Consider the following 16,149-nt stretch of genomic DNA (forward strand, 5'->3'; position numbering starts at 1 on the left):
AAGCAAACTGGAAATCCAGACAGGCTGAGGGGTTGCCTGTTTTTAGACTTGACTTTTACCGCCTTTTCTTCTTCGGGCCAGGAATTGTGGCATTGCAGAAATTATCATTAAAAACAAAAATAAGAGCCTACTCCTGGGTTGCGCTCTTAAAAAAATACAAAAGCGACACTAAACCGGAGAAAAATCCACAAATCTCTACCTGAGATACGTGAAGTCAGCGGGCCAGGGTTCTGTTATAAACTCAACATCTCTTATTTATTGCAATAAGCAGTGGTATGTAGCTTTGAAATGAAGAATTTTATTTGCTTATTTGTCTCTTGTATCCCCTTCTATTCCCGGACACAGATTTTTTTCCCCTTTGTACATTGTAAAGAGAACCTAAATGTCATTTCTGCTTTACAGGTTGAGCCATATGTTGGATTTTCAGCCCTAATGTTTAAAAAAACCACAACTTTGTCAACTTTAGTGTACATGCCACACTTTTATGATAGGAATCCGTGGATAACATTGTAAGTCCAAAATTGAAATGTAGCATTTTTTTTCTGCTTCATCTCCCTAACCCCCTTCCCCATGATGGAAAAAATTACTGTACAACTGATACTTTAGTTGTACCTTGTAGTCTATTCTTTTCGGAGCATTTTTTTCTTCCCTGCACAGATTTGTTACGTATTCTCACTTAAAAGTGTATTTATTTAGCTCTGATCGGTGTATTGGCGTTTTTAAAATCATTCTTCATTCCAAAGTGTAGTTACCCCCACTCCCTTGTTCCTGAAGTGGCAGGATAGAATTGTTAGCCCTCTCCCACTCTTCCCTCTACTTAAAGAAAAAGAAAAAGATTATGATGTATTTCTTCCCGCTCGTTTTTTTTTTTTTTCCTGCCCTGCTGTTTTCACTCTAGTATTTTTTCCCCTCTGCCTAACAAAGTGTGTGTGCGTGCGCGTGTATGTGTCTGTCTGTCTCCCTCTTCCCTTGTCTTCTCTTTGCCAGTATGTCTGGGACATATTTTAATGCACGATATCCCCATCCATTAAGTTGTGGTTGAATGCGGAGTGTGTGAGGACTTGGCAGCTTTCAGGTTGAAGAGGGGGCGGGGAAGCCCGTTTCGACTTTGACACAAGATGCCGAAGTGGCGTGATTGGAATTATTATTAGTGCTGTGAACATGGCCATCTTCTCCTCTGGTTAGAAGAATTGCCATTGAACTTGAGACAGGACAGACAAGATCTCCAACCCCCAACTCCGCCCCCACCCCCCCCACCCCCCAACCAAGTACAGTAGCTGGCAGGGAAAAGGCGCCAAAATACACAAGATTAACTCTAACTTTCTTTGACAGGATCCTATAACACCATCCTTTGTAATTTTAACTTTCCATCGGGTGGGAAAAAGTTAACTTGTGAACCCATACTTGAACAGACATTTAAATCAGCCCTAAAATGGAATAAATCCAGAAAGTCATACACGCATGCTTATGTGGTTAGGAAAGAATGCACATGTAAATAAGCAGGGTGCATGTGTGTATCTGGGGAGTTCAAGATTTAATCAAAATCAGAATGAGTGTGACTTTTGAGTACATTTACTCTATGGGGCAGAGCACGGTGAGGCAAAGAAGCTGACCTTTAAGCAATCTAAGTAAAAACTGCAAAGAGTTGTGAAACACAAAACGTTGTGGTTTCCAGTTTTACATTTGAGGTTTGATGTTTTCATTTAATGGTATGAGAGATGGAGAAAGCACCAGTGCTGAAAAGTCCCTATTAAATCATATGTGGGCAAAGGTCAAGCACTCCAATTCACTGATACAATATACTGCAGATTCCTGCCTCACTGATGGGGAGCACAGGAAAAAGCGCTTGGGCAATAAAAGTATTAGAAGGGTAATTATTGTACGTGGTTGGGACTGCATTCTTGTGCACTGGGAAGAGGTTTTTACTGGCCCTGATGAATTTTAAAGCTGAGTATTGTTGAAAGCTGTTTTAATAGGAAATTGATTAGCTGAGTGTTTCATACAATAAATGGTGACAGTTTCATTGTTTGATGTCCAAAATAAATTCTTTTTATTCTTTAGTAGACAGAGTCATCCGTTTAAGATGGTCAGACAGCAGCAACATAATTATGAGTGAATGTGATGTCATGAACATCTGTAACTTTGCTTTTGGAGCTTGTGACATCACACAATTTGACAATATTATTGCTTTGGAAGTTATTAACTTACTGTGTGTTGTAAAATATTTTCAGATGTATCTCAAAGTTTACTTAAAATATTAATATGTATTTTGTATAGGCCCAGCGGTTTGTTTTCTATCATTGTAATTATGCAATTGTTGGCTAAATTTTATTTTGAAAGTTAAAATGAACAGTCTTATTATTATGATTGTTTTGGTTTTGAAACTGAAACGCAGTTTTCAAGAACAGATTTACAGAAAGGGATGCAGAAAGTTTACGTTGGTTTGCAGTGCACTTTCTACATTTCTTCATGAACAATATAAAGACAACTTAGCCATGTTGCATAAAAGCTTTCTAAACAGCTCATTAAAGCCAATTTTTTTTTCATGTCACAAAGGCGCATGTAGATAGGAAACAAAAACCAACTTACATGTAGAAATAAAATGATGGTATAGTTTTAAGTGTTAGCGATTTTGAAAAAGGACAATAGCTACAACTCTCACAGGCTCAGCAAAGAAGTCTGTGTGTGAAGGTGCCTGTAAGTTTTGAAGTATTGTTAGTGAACCAAGACAATTATTACTGTGATTTTCAAAGTTTAAAATCATACAAAAATTACAGGGCAACTGCTGACTTTGTAATCCCAGAAAGCAATGTCTTTAGAAGCTGGGAATCTCCATTGATGAACTAGCCTCATTTCTGTACAGAAGTGAAAACCAGCTAAACTTAATGCTGGTCTACATACAGATTCAGTGGTGGTTTGAAAATGTGCCCGAAATGTAGGCACACTTAGCGGGACGGTATTTTTTTTTTAAACAGTCGAGTACAGGCATTTCAGCAGTGACATTATTAACAGCGTCATTTTTCTCATTTAGTTGTGTCCTCAGGGGACACCGAACAGCTCCCCGAGGATGGGAAAAAAAAAATCCACAGTTATTTATTCATTTCAGTGAAAGGCAAAGCACTGGCAATGGGGGGTGGGGAAGCTAACCCATTGTGGATTTTGTAGTAGGGAAAAATTGCTACCCTAATTTGACAGTAGTAGTTTAAGGGCTGATAGAGCTGGGCATGATTTTGCAATTCCCATCAAGTGCAGGCAATTTCAGTACTTGTTGGTTGTTTATACATGTGTTGTTGAGTGGATTTTTGATGTTCTTGCTTGTGGATATAAAATCGTGTTTTCCAGGCTACACATGTATGATTTTTGTGGTTCATTTGGAAGAAGAAAAGGTCCCTGGGCATGGTGTAGTGGATACTTGCAGTCTTGCAGGCCTGTTTCCTGGGGTCAGGAGGTCATCTGTCTCTTTTGTATTTAGTTTTAAAATATTGATATTGGCCATGCAGCCAGGGTGTGTGGAATTGTTGAGCCACCCCTCTAGTCACATGCAAGAGCTAAAAAAAAAAAAAAAAAAAAAAGAGTCATCGAGTGTATTGAAAATGACAGCTTTGTTAAGCTCCAAGAACTTTTCCCTAAACTACTCAAGATTTACACCCTGTCACTGAATTTCTTTAGAAAGGAGAAGATTAAAAGGAAATCAATATTGGAAGACCCTTGAGATGTTATGCTCCTCTCTGGAGGTCAGTGAAAGCCTCCAATTGGGTAATACTGCTTACTTTTTCAAATATACAACTGAGTTTTGAAAAATCCAGTCACCTGAAGAACAGACACTCCAGCACTTCTTGAAATTAAACTGTCAGAAAAACAAAAAACAAAAAACAAAAACTTTCCTCCTCTATAAGATGGCAGGGAATAGGTGATCTAGGGAGGAGGTCTTTAGGGATTCTGAAATATCAGATTTTCCTGTTGCTACAGAAGGTTTTCACTTCTTTCTTCCAGCCAGATTTTGGGGTGAATGAAATTAGTTTAACTCTTTCAGTGAGTGTGAGAGAGAGAAGTTTAGGAGAGGTAAGTACCAGTCTAAAAAGTGTTTCGCCCACTTTGATAGCATCAGAAGCTTTTCAGAGATACTTTCAAACCACCCTTAATGCCATGGCACAGACATGCTGGGTAAAAGGGAAAATGGCTAAAATACCATATGTACCTTCTCACTTCCTCCTCTTTTTTTCCTACCTGGTGTTTGAAAGATTGGCATTTCTGAAACCACAGACAGCGAAGTGTCCTGCTGAGAGAAGTCACGGTCTACCCCCTTCCCCCACCCCAGTCCCTCTTTACAAAAGGCTATCTTAAGAGTTCATCTTGAGAAGACTTGCAGTGTCCCTGGTATTGGCTGCACAAGAAGCAGAGTTCTGGGTGGGGTGAGGTTGGGGGGATGTCAGCCATTTCACCCATGGTTCCAAGGCCTAAGAAGACAGTCAAAGCCAAATCCACTGAGTACCCCATGTCTCTGTTGCTCATTTTTTCCTCCCTTTGAGTTTCCCCTTCCTTTCTTGTTTTCCTTTTTCTTGGAAACAAATCAAAACCCCCACCACCAAGTATCCTCCATGCTCATCCATAAGTGCCCTACAGACAGGCAGAGGTTTGAACCTCTAAGTGATAGGCCTGGGAGGCCCCAGACATCTTTAGGTCTCGGGGGTCTTACCTGGGTCTGTTGCTGCTTCATCACCCCTGGTGCTGCTGTAGCTTTTGTGGGCTCTTCTGTGTTAAGAGTTGTCTTTCATTCTTCTTTTCTAAGCTCGTGAGAAACTTTTGGAGGCGACCTAGTTTGGGTGGCAAAAGGAAAGGGTTTCTGTTGGTAAGGGAAACTAGTAAGGGAGGAGGGGTGGCGATGTCTGCAGACACTTGCCCAGGGCTCAGCACTGGGCCTCTTCTGCCAGGGGACAGCGGCTGGTTCTGGGATCTCTGGCTGAAACGGAGCACTTGCAGGGTGCCAAGATTTCACTGGGGGTGGTGTGGTGAGGAGGGAGGGAAGAAGGGAGGGAGGGAGAGAAAGAGAGATGGGAGCATGATTTTTAAAGAGACCCCGAAATAATGGCTTCTGTAAGAGTCCAGGCATTCAAAGAGGTGTGTTCAAGGACAGGAGAGTATTCGTGCCAACGGGAATGTCTTTTATGGTAAATTAACCCCGGTTAAATGGAATATTTGTTCAAAGGGAAACTCCAGTAGTTAAAGCTGGTATTATCAGTAGCGCTTCCACGCACCCACCCCCCACCCTTCAGACCTTGTAAGAGGGTGAGAAAAGGGATGCAGCAGAATGTGCAACACAAAGTAATGTTTTGGGCTTTTTTCTTTTTTTAAATCTAGGATGAGATTGCTTAAACATTTCTGAGAGAAATTAGTATTTATTCGGATTAACCCGTACTGTCACTTCATTTCTTTCATCTATAAAGACTGTCAACTTTATTCTGGCTTTTCAAAAGGAAGAAATGACCCACACAAAGGAAATTAACGTTGTCAGAACCCGGACTAGAGGATTCCGCTCCCAGTGGGGTGTGCCCTAAAGGGTTAACTCCGGGGGGTTTTCTAAATTTCCCCGACTTTACCTGTCTTCCCAGAACCAAAGCTCCCCCCTCCAACCCTGGCCTCCTCGACTCCCCCTCCTTCCCCACCGCCTTTCTTCTTTAGGCTCTTGCTTTACGGGGGCTGCAGCTGGTGGACTTGGCAGGCTCGCCTCATTAAGAGCGCTCTTTGAAAACGGACTGTGTTTGAGCATTTCCCTAATGAGGACAGGACGGGGTTAAAAAGTGACCATTTCATGGTTGACTTGAACCTGCCTACTTTTCTTGATGTGTCGTTGTGAAATGCTTGATGTGGATAACTCCCACTCGGTGAAGGAAAAAGTCACTAGTTCCTTCAAGTCCGCTGGTGGTGGTGGTGGGGGGAGCGCGTAAGGAAGGGGTGGGAAGAGCGGAGAGAACGAGATAGGAGAAAGTTGAGGGGAAAAAATCGGGAGGAAGCAAGCGGGAAAGAGGAAAGGGGAATCAGGAGAACCTCCAAACGGCTCCAGAGCACAGCTGGAAGTGGGGGCGGCCCCGCCCCCTGGCTGGGGCCTTCGAGTGCCCTCCGGGGCCCGCGAGCTAGGTAGACGCGTAGCCCCTGGCACTCACTTTTCCTCTCTCCATTGTCTGCACAGCCTTTGCTTCCACCTCTTCCCCACCCACCCCTGGCCGAAAACCGGAATTTGGGGGGCGGAGTGTGTGTGTGTGTGTCTGTGTGTGTGTCTGTGCGCGCGCGCGCGCGCAGAAAGAGTGCGAGGCAAAGCGCCGGCCTCCACATTTCCGAAATCAAGTTCATTCACTCGGGGCCCGCGGCTCGCGGCGGGGTGAGGGCGGGGCCTCGCGCGGGAGCGAGGCGGGCGCGGCGGCCTCTGCAGGGCTCTAGAGACACACGCACCCCGCTCGCGCGCGCGCCCGCCCGCCCCGCAGCCCCAGGCGCGCTGCGGCCCCGCCCTGCCTGCACCCCGGCGGCGCGGGAGCCGCTTTCCGCCGGCGCCCAGGGCCCCGGGGAGGGGTGGGGATTGGGAGTGAGCCAGACGAGTCGCGGGAGGAGGAGGACTAGAAGGAGGAGGGCGCAGGAGGCGGCGGCGCGGCCCGATCCTCCGGCTCCGAGCGAGGCCACGTGCACCGGGCACCCCCAAGGGAGGGCGGCAAACCGCGGCGAGGCGCGCCGCTTGTGCGGAGCTGCCCCGGGATGCGGGCCCATGCTTGGGAGACCCCGGATGGGTCCCGTTCCCACCCGCGCCGGCGTGCCCCAACTATTTAAGTCCAAGTTCGTTCAGCCATCCCCCCTCCGTCTCCCCCTCCTCCTTTCAGCCGGCGGAATCGGCGGACCGCGCCTGCCCCGGGTGCGAGAGTCGGCGCCCCAGTCTGGGCCCCGGGGCGGCCTGGGTGTGAGGGAATTTTCCATTCGTTCATTTCTCGGGCCCAGTTCGGCTCAGGGCTTCTCTTAACTCGGAGGTTCCCGCGGCTTAAAGAGTCCGCAGCGAGCACCGAAATACCTTTTTCCAGGGCGGGTTTTCGGGGTGTGTACGTGTTAGGGGAAGGGCGCGGGACTTGCCCAAAGGGCGGAATGATCATTTATTTAAAATAAAAAAAAAAGTTGTGGTTCTATTGCAGTGGTATGAGAGCTTTAACAAATGAGTGAGAGAGAGGGAGAGAAGCAAGAGGAGGAGGAGGAAGGTGGGGGGCGGGGGGTGTGGAGAGGCTGGTGCAAAAGGAATGCGCGTTTGCAGGAGGAGGAGTAAAGCGATGATTGTGTAATTAAATAATAAAACAATCCTTAAGTCTGATTTGGAGAGAGCTCGAGCGGGGTCCAGAGGGTGGAACCGGTGAATTTTTCAACTTCCAAGTTTTGCAACGAAAGAAAGCGAGAGAGGGAGGGGAAAAAAAAGAGCCCAGAGCAGAAAGAGAGGAGTTTGGAGCCGAGCGGGAGAGCGGGATTTATCGTTTGGGATTTTTCAGGAGCGCGTTCCGATACCCCCGGGCTCTGGGCAGCCGCGGCAGCAGCAGCAGCAGCCTCCTCGCTCGGCCGGGTCAGACGCGGGGCGAGGCGGGCGGCGGGCGGGCAGCCGGGCGTGGAGGAGTCGGCGCGGGCGGCGGCCGCTGCAGCCGGGGACCGCGCGCCGCGAACCTCTTCCGCCCGGGAGACCTGCGCTCGCGCCCCCTCCCTCACCCCGGCCTCTGCCGGCTCCCCCACCCACCCCGCCCCCACCCCGGCCCTCTCCCGCGCGCGCCCCGCCACCCGCGCGCACTCGCTCACGCTCCCCCCTCGCGCACACACATGGTCGGCTCGCGGCAAAGTTTCGCCGGCGATCGCCACTCCGGGATCCTGCCGCAGTGCTTGGGGCTGTAACCTTGAACTTTCCCAGCGCGGTGACACATTCTCCTCGCTCTCCCTCCCGCCCTCTCTCCTGCGCCCCCCTCCCCGCCTTTTTTAAAAAAGCATTTCACCACCAACCACCACCCCAATCCGACCCACACCGAACCTTCGCGCACCCCCTAGCCCCCAACAACAACAACAACAACAACAACAACTGCAAAACAGAAAACAAACCCCAAACCCAGGCGAAAAGCAGCCAGCACCGGCGGCGGCGGCGGCGGCCTCGGCGAGCACGGCCAGCGCGCTCGGACTGCAGGAGGGTTAAAAGTATAGATTGGATTTCACCCCGGGAAATCTAGCACGCCGAGTGAACTTGAATCTTTGGCTATTTAAGGAGGACTGGGTTTGTTGTGAAGTTGCGGTGATCCAGCGCAGAGCCCTGTCCTGATTGATCGCATCGCGGGGCTCAGATGACTGTAAAATGAATAGATGAAATTCTTGCTTCTCGAAGATTTTCTTGGGCATCTCCGGGAAAGTGCGTTTTAAGGCGAAGTCATGATGTATTCTCCCATCTGTCTCACTCAGGTACATGTCTCAGTCGCTCTCTCGAGCTTTCTCTTTAGCCCGAAATGCCTTTGTTTTGTTGCTCTCGTCCGCGGACAACTAATGGTTTTAGTTAACCTCCGCACACCCCGGTAACCCAGCAGCAGAAGTGGTCCGGAGTTGCGGCGGGGTTTGCAGGGCGGCACCACGGCCGGCGAGCGGCCCCTAGCTCACAATCACCATGCGCGCCCAGCCCGGCACGCTGGGCACGGAGAGCGGGTGCCCGCGTGCTGCCAGAGCGGCTGGGCCGGGCGAGGCCGCCAGGGATGGGCAGGGCCCGGGCCCGCGAGAGCTAGCCCGCCTGCGGCCCCTGGAGTGCTTGCTGCGCCCCTGCCCAGGGTGTCTGCTGCCTCTTTTGGTTGCTTGCGCGCTGAGGTGGACTCCGGCTTTAGAGAAGCTTTGGGGGGCGGGGGGGGGGGGAACTGAGCCTTAATAAACAAGCAGTGAACTTGGGCGAAGGGACTCCAGTAGGAGTCCTTGTGGGCGCCTCTGGACTCCGCTGCAGGCAGTGGGCGGGAGACGAAGCGAGTCGAAGGTTGGGGTCCGGGGACCATTCCTTTGCTTAATTTGGGGATCTGAAACTCTAGTCCATCGCGATCCGCACTTTGAGGTTTCCAGTGATCATGCGACAAAGGCGATCTAGACGTGGACTCGAGTTAGTTGGTCGGGATGAAAGTTAAAGGACTTTTAAAACATGTTCATTTTGTGGAGACCTGTTCATTTGACGATATTGGGGCGTAGGTTAGAAAGTAATGCTGGAAAAGTAAGGTCATTTTCAAAAATTCACTTTGAAAATTGTCCTAAGAGTTCAGGTACAGTGTTATGAAATAAAATATTGGCTTTATACTTTTACAGGAACACAATTTACATAATTTTAAACCGATCGGTCAAATGGAAAAGTGGAGAGACGGAACAGACTTACCTGGGGGCGGCTTTCATCGCTGCCCGGCTAACTAAGCAACTGACGAACTAACTAAATATCTTAGCCTAGAGTTGTTATTTGAAGCAGTGTTTTAAACGTCTAAAGGTGTGGGAGAGTTGACTGCAGCTTATAGGAGGCTATGCCACGATTAGTAATTGATAACCATTTTCTTTGACATTGGCTTAAAAACTATAAATAGTTTAAGAAGTGTCCCCTAGTTTTAGGTGTGTTACAAGTTTTAAAAAATCCAGTATCATGATGATGCGTTTTTGTAATGGACAAATGATTAAGATTTCAATTGTATGACAATTAGAAGCCATTGTGATTCAAAAGGACTGAGGCATTCATAAATTGTGAATGAAGATGAAAACAATGATAAGGCTTATTCAGTGATTGGATACAGTCCTGTAGCTTTTTGGCTGACACATTTTTTATTGTTTATATTTTGTTTGGCATCTGAGTGTGATTAACTTAGATATGGCTATTTTCAGCAAATAAACATGCACTTTAATTTAACAAAACTGGAAAAGATGAGTTGCTGACCTATTTGTATTTTTAAGGCTGTGAATAATGGCCAATAAATATGGTGATGAAACTGTTTCAGGTGTAACGAATTGCCTTCAGTTGCAAAAGTTACCTTTCATATTACCCATCAGCAGGATTTTTTCCTCTTTCTGGTAAACCACATCCATTTGATATTATTTTTACATTATTGAAGCATAGTTCAAATAAAACAAATTGAGGTAAGCTTTTCACATGCAAAGTGCTGCACTGCTTGCTCTCACCTGTGAATGATTGCTTTTCTGTATTGGTTCATATTGCCAGCATCGACTTTTCAGAAACATTGCTAGCGATTACATTGCATGTTTGGTTTCCTCTAGATATGAATTGAAAAGTCACTAGCTTTATCAAAATTTGTGTAAGTTAAAAATAATATTGTAGCATCGTGACATATGGAATATTAGGAGCATGTACAGTATAGTCATTCAATCATTCAACTGTCCTATTAGTATTCAAGGATACATACTTACCAACACTAATTCATGATGACTGATATTCTCTACTGTTTTAATAATGTAAATCTAGGTTGACATATTGAAACTGTTTTGGGGATTTAAGGCCTAGATTAGAAGAAAAATTTTAGCTTTAAAATTCTCCCTTTAATATCTGTGTGACTTTATAGATAGTGTAAGGTGTTGCAGAAGTAGTATTAACAATGCTACTTTGATATCAGACCAGTAGTTTAGTTTTGTATTACAGGAACTTAATAGCTGTAGCAAAACAGTTTTTAGGATTATGTAAATACAAAATAGAGAAACATTCTTAATTGATTGAAAATTTTGCAAAGTGCTTTCGTTGTTGCTATAAGATATCTAGGCTTTAGAAAGAAGTTTGAAAAGAGGCTATAGTTGATATTTATCAAAGTGTTATTCAAAATTATCAGTATATAGATATAAATCTGTATTTTTACATCAGTATGAATCAGATGTAAAAAGAAAATCAAGCATCATATAGGATTTTGTATTTGCTTTTGCTAAAAATAAGGTAAACCCTTAATAATGTAACTTTCACTTGGAATGATTGTATTGAATTTTTTTAATTTCACTATTTTTCAGGTTCTGAAGGTACATTTATAAAAATGGTTTATTGTTAAATAGCAGTGCTCCAAGAACATCTAGTATTTACTCTTCTATCTCTATATTGGTCTAATTTTCCATCCCTTTCATGGAGACCACTGTTTTGTGAAAAAAAAAAAAAAAAATATTTCCAGTGGAATTATGACTATTTACTTTTATATTTGAAATTTGTAACTAGGTTGTTTATTTTTATCAGTTTAGTTTAATAAAGGAAGTTTGAAAAGAGAAAGAATTACTGAATGCCAATGTATTCTAATAAAAATTCTGCAAGAGCAAGGTGGCCTATTACCTTAGCATAGAGACATTAGATATTAGCTTACTTAAATGCTTTGCTTTCTTAAAAAAACAATTTTCATAGTTGTTTATAGTGTTATTGTGATAACCTACTAATTAGGACATTTGAATACCTTAATCATTTTTTTGATGAAGACAAGTTACTATGCTTCATATAGATGCCATTCAAAATCACTACAGATATATTACAACTCAGCATTAGAAAACAATCATACTTGGGAGATGGTACTTTAGTCATGTTAATACAAAAATACATGTGACTTATTGAAAAACTCTACTTACCATTTTTTGAGGATATCTTCATGTCAGAAGTAAGCGTTTTACTTGAAAGGAATTCGCATAATAGTAAAGCCCTGAAAGATATTTGTAAGGCGACTGTGGACTCAGAAAGTTTGCTGCTTCTATTTATCAAAAGAAAAAAACTATGTTTTAAAACATTACTTGGCAGCATTGGCAACAAGCTAAAGGCAACCTTAAAAAAGCAGTGTTTTATGTGCGTTTGCTAAGAAATTCTAAATTTAAGCCCTCGGTGTTGCATTTTGATTGTTTAAAATAAGTTGTTAAGATTTTGAAATCTATTACATGATAGATGATTAGAAACTCAAACAAATGTAATCAAAGTTATATTTGAAGTCTTTATAAGAAAATGAAATGTTACTGAACATAGTACTTAAGGATAAAAGTACTTGAGAGTTACCACATTGCTTAATATCTGTTAAAATAATACTGCATTTTAAAATAAAATAAATAAAATAATACTGCAAGGGTAAAGTGAGTGAGACAAAGCTCTTCCCATCGCATGTACTCTTCATGATTTCAAGGTTTTAGTTTGTGAGTATATATATGTGGGTTTTTAAATCATATCAATAAATCATAGGAGAAGTTAGATTATAGGAAGTGAGTTCCCAAAGCATGAGTCCACATTTCCTCGAGCAGGGTTTCCTCTTGCATATATTTCTAAGGGAGATAAACAAAGTTTTTGTAGTTACAGTGAACGCTGAAAGCATGGCATCAGAAAGTGTATGGAGATAGGGAGGTCTTATCATGGGCTGTGGTTGCTGTGAGCAGGGCTGCCTTCCCACACAAAGAACAGATTGTGGTTTAACTCTTTCCATGGCCTAGTTTAATGTGCTCGCATAGTAACTGAATTGTTCAAGTCTCTGCTGGAAACTACTGATCGGTTTAATGATTTCCTCTATGGCATTTGGTTATGCCTCATGCTGTGATGTAATCATCCACATTCTGTATTGTTATAAAATTTTGATTTAGGCTGATCCTGCTCTCGGAACATTTCACGGCAATATGTTAAAACACTTGAAAATTGCATTATTGATCGGATGGGATGTATAACTCTTCTGGATCCGAACTATAGACTGCGAACATGCCGCAATCTTTAACATTGAAACTGAATATGATCTTGAAAATGAATTCGTAACTCTATGGGAGTTTGGGGGCATCTTCTTTGTTAGAGTCATTCATGATACTTTCATCATTTTTACCTGATGGAATTCATCAGACTGCTGATTAGATAGAATTTATTCCATATAGTTCAGGGTGACCAGTACTAGGCTGTCAATTCTAACTTGGGATATAAGTCGTTAGAGAAAGTTATTTTGCGGTTGAGGTGACGATACAGTCACGAGAAAAGTGGCCGTGGTGGAAGTTCTCATTTGTTTCAGATCTGGCCTCACTGCCCACTTACAGTGTGCACGCCCTGGATGTTAAGCTCTTTCTCGGAACAGTAATAGGCCTGAGCTTAGGAGACAGGTTCTACCTATGGCAGGAAGTAATGAAACACTGACTGCTTTGGGAAGTAGCTTGAAATAACTGTAGGTGCAGATTATCTGCCACTCTTAGCTGCCTGTCTGCCTTACAAAAGGCTTGGATGAAACAGGCAGGAAAGACGCAGGAGCCTAAGGTGAACCACTTAATTCACTAGACGGGATCTCTCCACGTGCAGATTCACAAGCCCATGCATATGTGCACCCACAGCCCTGTCCGAGAATTCAGAAGTGTAGCAAATGAATTGTACTGATTCCACAAAAGCAGGGAGTGACCTGCAGTGCACTCCTGGTGTCACCCTGCCACCGCATGCAGAGACACAAAGAATGTTAAGTTGGTGCCAAGTTGCCATTTTTCATTGTTCACCTCAGATTGATTTTTAAGGGTTTTAGAATAATTGCCATACTCATGTGATCGGTTAAACAAATTAACTGACTCAGTGGGGCTTCAGATTCTATAGGAAGAGCTGCTGGAAGAACATCTGAGTCAATTCTGTTTTCAACTTTAGAAACTTTTATTTAAAAATGCAAGAGTGTGTCTGTGGATCTGTGAGAGAGTAAGAGCGTGCATGCGTGTATTTTTGTGTGTGTGTGTGTGTGTGTATGTGTGTGTTGGGGGCTAGTGTTGCTGGTGGAGGGAGGGAATGTGCTGCTCCAAGTATGGAAACCTTCTGTTCAGGACACGGATACGACAAGCTGTGTCCTTTGCCCACTTTCCTTCACCGTATACCAGTTTCTCTAGTTACCACTCCTGGAATGGTGCTGTTTCAGTGTTGGAATGTTGGACGTTTGATAAGAAAATGGATCAAGTTTAATGGCGCATGCTCTTTGTGCCACCAGCAGCCTCTTGCTGAGAGCATGCTCCAAAAGCGGGAACTGTGTGGCATTACACTGAGCATCTATATGCTTTGTGTTTCTGTGCCACAGAGAAGAGAAATGAACTGTGCCATCGCTCCTGCCTTCTGAACAGCTCTGCTCCGATTAAAAAAAAAAAACTCACTGTGTTCTTTGTAAAATGGTACTGCTTAGTGTTAGTTGGTCAAGTAAATGTTTAAATATTGAATTAGGTGCCAAGCACCTTGGTTGCTTACGTTTTAAAGAATATAGGATGCATGGTGGGAATGAGGGGGATGGGGCCAGAGTGGAAATACAAACATGAATCTTTATTCCTTTTTTTTTCTTTTTTTTTTTTTTTTAGGAGGGAGAATCAACCTGTGAGTCTTGGTGGAAAAGGGGCAGCTTGGCATTCTTTATTTTCTTCTGGTCCTGCTATTTTGATAATTTTAAATAAGAAAAGAATGTTATTTTTATGTGTAACTTCTGGTACTGAATTGGGAATGGGTTGTGGTCTGATGGTTTGGAGCCTTTACCAAACTAAACTGACCGTGTATGTCTTGTTTCTCCCCCTCATCTTCCACAGGATGAATTTCACCCATTCATCGAGGCACTACTTCCACACGTCCGTGCAATCGCCTATACTTGGTTCAACCTGCAGGCTCGGAAACGCAAGTACTTTAAAAAGCACGAGAAGCGAATGTCAAAAGATGAAGAAAGAGCAGTCAAAGATGAGCTTCTCAGCGAAAAGCCTGAAATCAAACAGAAGTGGGCATCCAGGCTCCTGGCCAAACTGCGCAAAGATATCCGCCAGGAGTACCGGGAGGACTTTGTGCTCACCGTGACTGGCAAGAAGCACCCGTGCTGTGTCTTATCCAATCCTGACCAGAAGGGTAAGATTAGGAGAATCGACTGCCTGCGACAGGCAGACAAAGTCTGGCGTCTGGATCTAGTCATGGTGATCCTGTTCAAAGGCATCCCCTTGGAAAGTACCGATGGAGAGCGGCTCATGAAATCCCCACATTGCACAAACCCAGCACTTTGTGTCCAGCCACATCATATCACAGTATCAGTTAAGGAGCTTGATTTGTTTTTGGCATACTACGTGCAGGAGCAAGGTAGGAGCAGATTGTTCTTTCTTCTAGCCCGGCACACATTGCCCGCAGACCCCACGCACAGAGCACCTGGCTTGGGTTAGATGGTCCTGGAGGCCCCTAGGTCTCTTGTTCACCTGATCTGAGGAGAGTGGCATGCCCCTGTTCCTCCACTCGCTTGTCCACTGCCATGTGCAAGCCATGGAAATACACATGGAGCTTTCCTACCTGGATAGGCGTGGATATTTAAAGACCGCAAAGAGATGCGTTTTCAAATGTCTTTGAAATAATACACCTTTTCAAAGACACAGAATAATCTGAAGACTATAGTTGATTACACTTTGCTGTTTGTCCTCGGCTACATCCTTTACATCTAGTCATCTTTTGCCAGTTTGAAAATGTAACTTGATTTATGAATAGTCAAACTGTTCTTTAACAGTCTTTGTATTAGCTTCCTAACGAGATAGATGAACTTTGTTCACGAATCCAGTGCTACTGCACTGAAAAATAGAATGAACATTTCCTATTACAGAATGCTTAAGATAGCCAGTATCAGAAAGTATATCTTACGCAGACTTAGATTTATTTAATTTAAATATTTCTATCAACACCTACTTTTGATTGTGTAATATTCGCTGTAGGTTAAACGGATTATAGGTCTTGTTTAAATAATTTATGTTCTAATATTCTCCCAGAGTGATTTGGGAACACTTAATACTGTCCGTTTACTTGAATGTAAATTCATGAAACTTACCAAGGAGAGAAGTCGCAGCTCTCCTTAGAGAACAAAAACAGAAAGTAGACTGGTTACGCTGGTTTAAAATAAATCTCAAAAAGAATGTAGAAACCGCATACCATACCTATTTTAAAAAATCCTTGATAAAGAGAGTGGGGTGAATGTTGCCTGAATAATTTAAAAATAGGTGATATTTTTTGCTGAGTGTTTTCTGGGTTCATGAAATATGTTTATTATTTTCATTTTTCTTAATATATTTTCTTTAAGGAGGTGAGAATTTCTTTACTTCAAATAAATTTATCGATATATATTGATGTGCTTGTATTAGCAATAGTCCATAGTAAAACATTAAAAAAAAAATCTACTGAAAGTGAAC

General features: G+C 43.7%; 1 protein-coding gene and 1 long non-coding RNA gene across 4 annotated transcripts in view; one reads left to right on the top strand and one right to left on the bottom strand.

The window, feature by feature from the left end:
• Nucleotides 1–5,005, bottom strand: part of LOC128051998 (uncharacterized) — a 57,230-nt gene extending 52,225 nt beyond the window's left edge. For 2 of the 3 annotated variants that reach the window (XR_008199799.1, XR_008199800.1), the window contains exon 1: nt 4,697–5,005. This is a non-coding gene — a long non-coding RNA (uncharacterized LOC128051998). The remainder of the gene's footprint in view (nt 1–4,696) is intronic. The other variant, XR_008199798.1, reaches the window with a different exon arrangement.
• A 3,206-nt stretch (nt 5,006–8,211) lies between these two features.
• Nucleotides 8,212–16,149, top strand: part of NFIB (nuclear factor I B) — a 254,906-nt gene continuing 246,968 nt past the window's right edge. Inside the window, exons 1-2 of the mRNA XM_052644465.1 lie at nt 8,212–8,457; nt 14,530–15,061. Of these exons, the coding sequence (XP_052500425.1) occupies nt 8,428–8,457; nt 14,530–15,061 (562 nt within the window). The 5' untranslated portion in view covers nt 8,212–8,427. The remainder of the gene's footprint in view (nt 8,458–14,529; nt 15,062–16,149) is intronic.

This window comes from Budorcas taxicolor, chromosome 8 (genome assembly GCF_023091745.1).
Source record: "Budorcas taxicolor isolate Tak-1 chromosome 8, Takin1.1, whole genome shotgun sequence".
Taxonomy (NCBI): Eukaryota; Metazoa; Chordata; class Mammalia; order Artiodactyla; family Bovidae; genus Budorcas; species Budorcas taxicolor.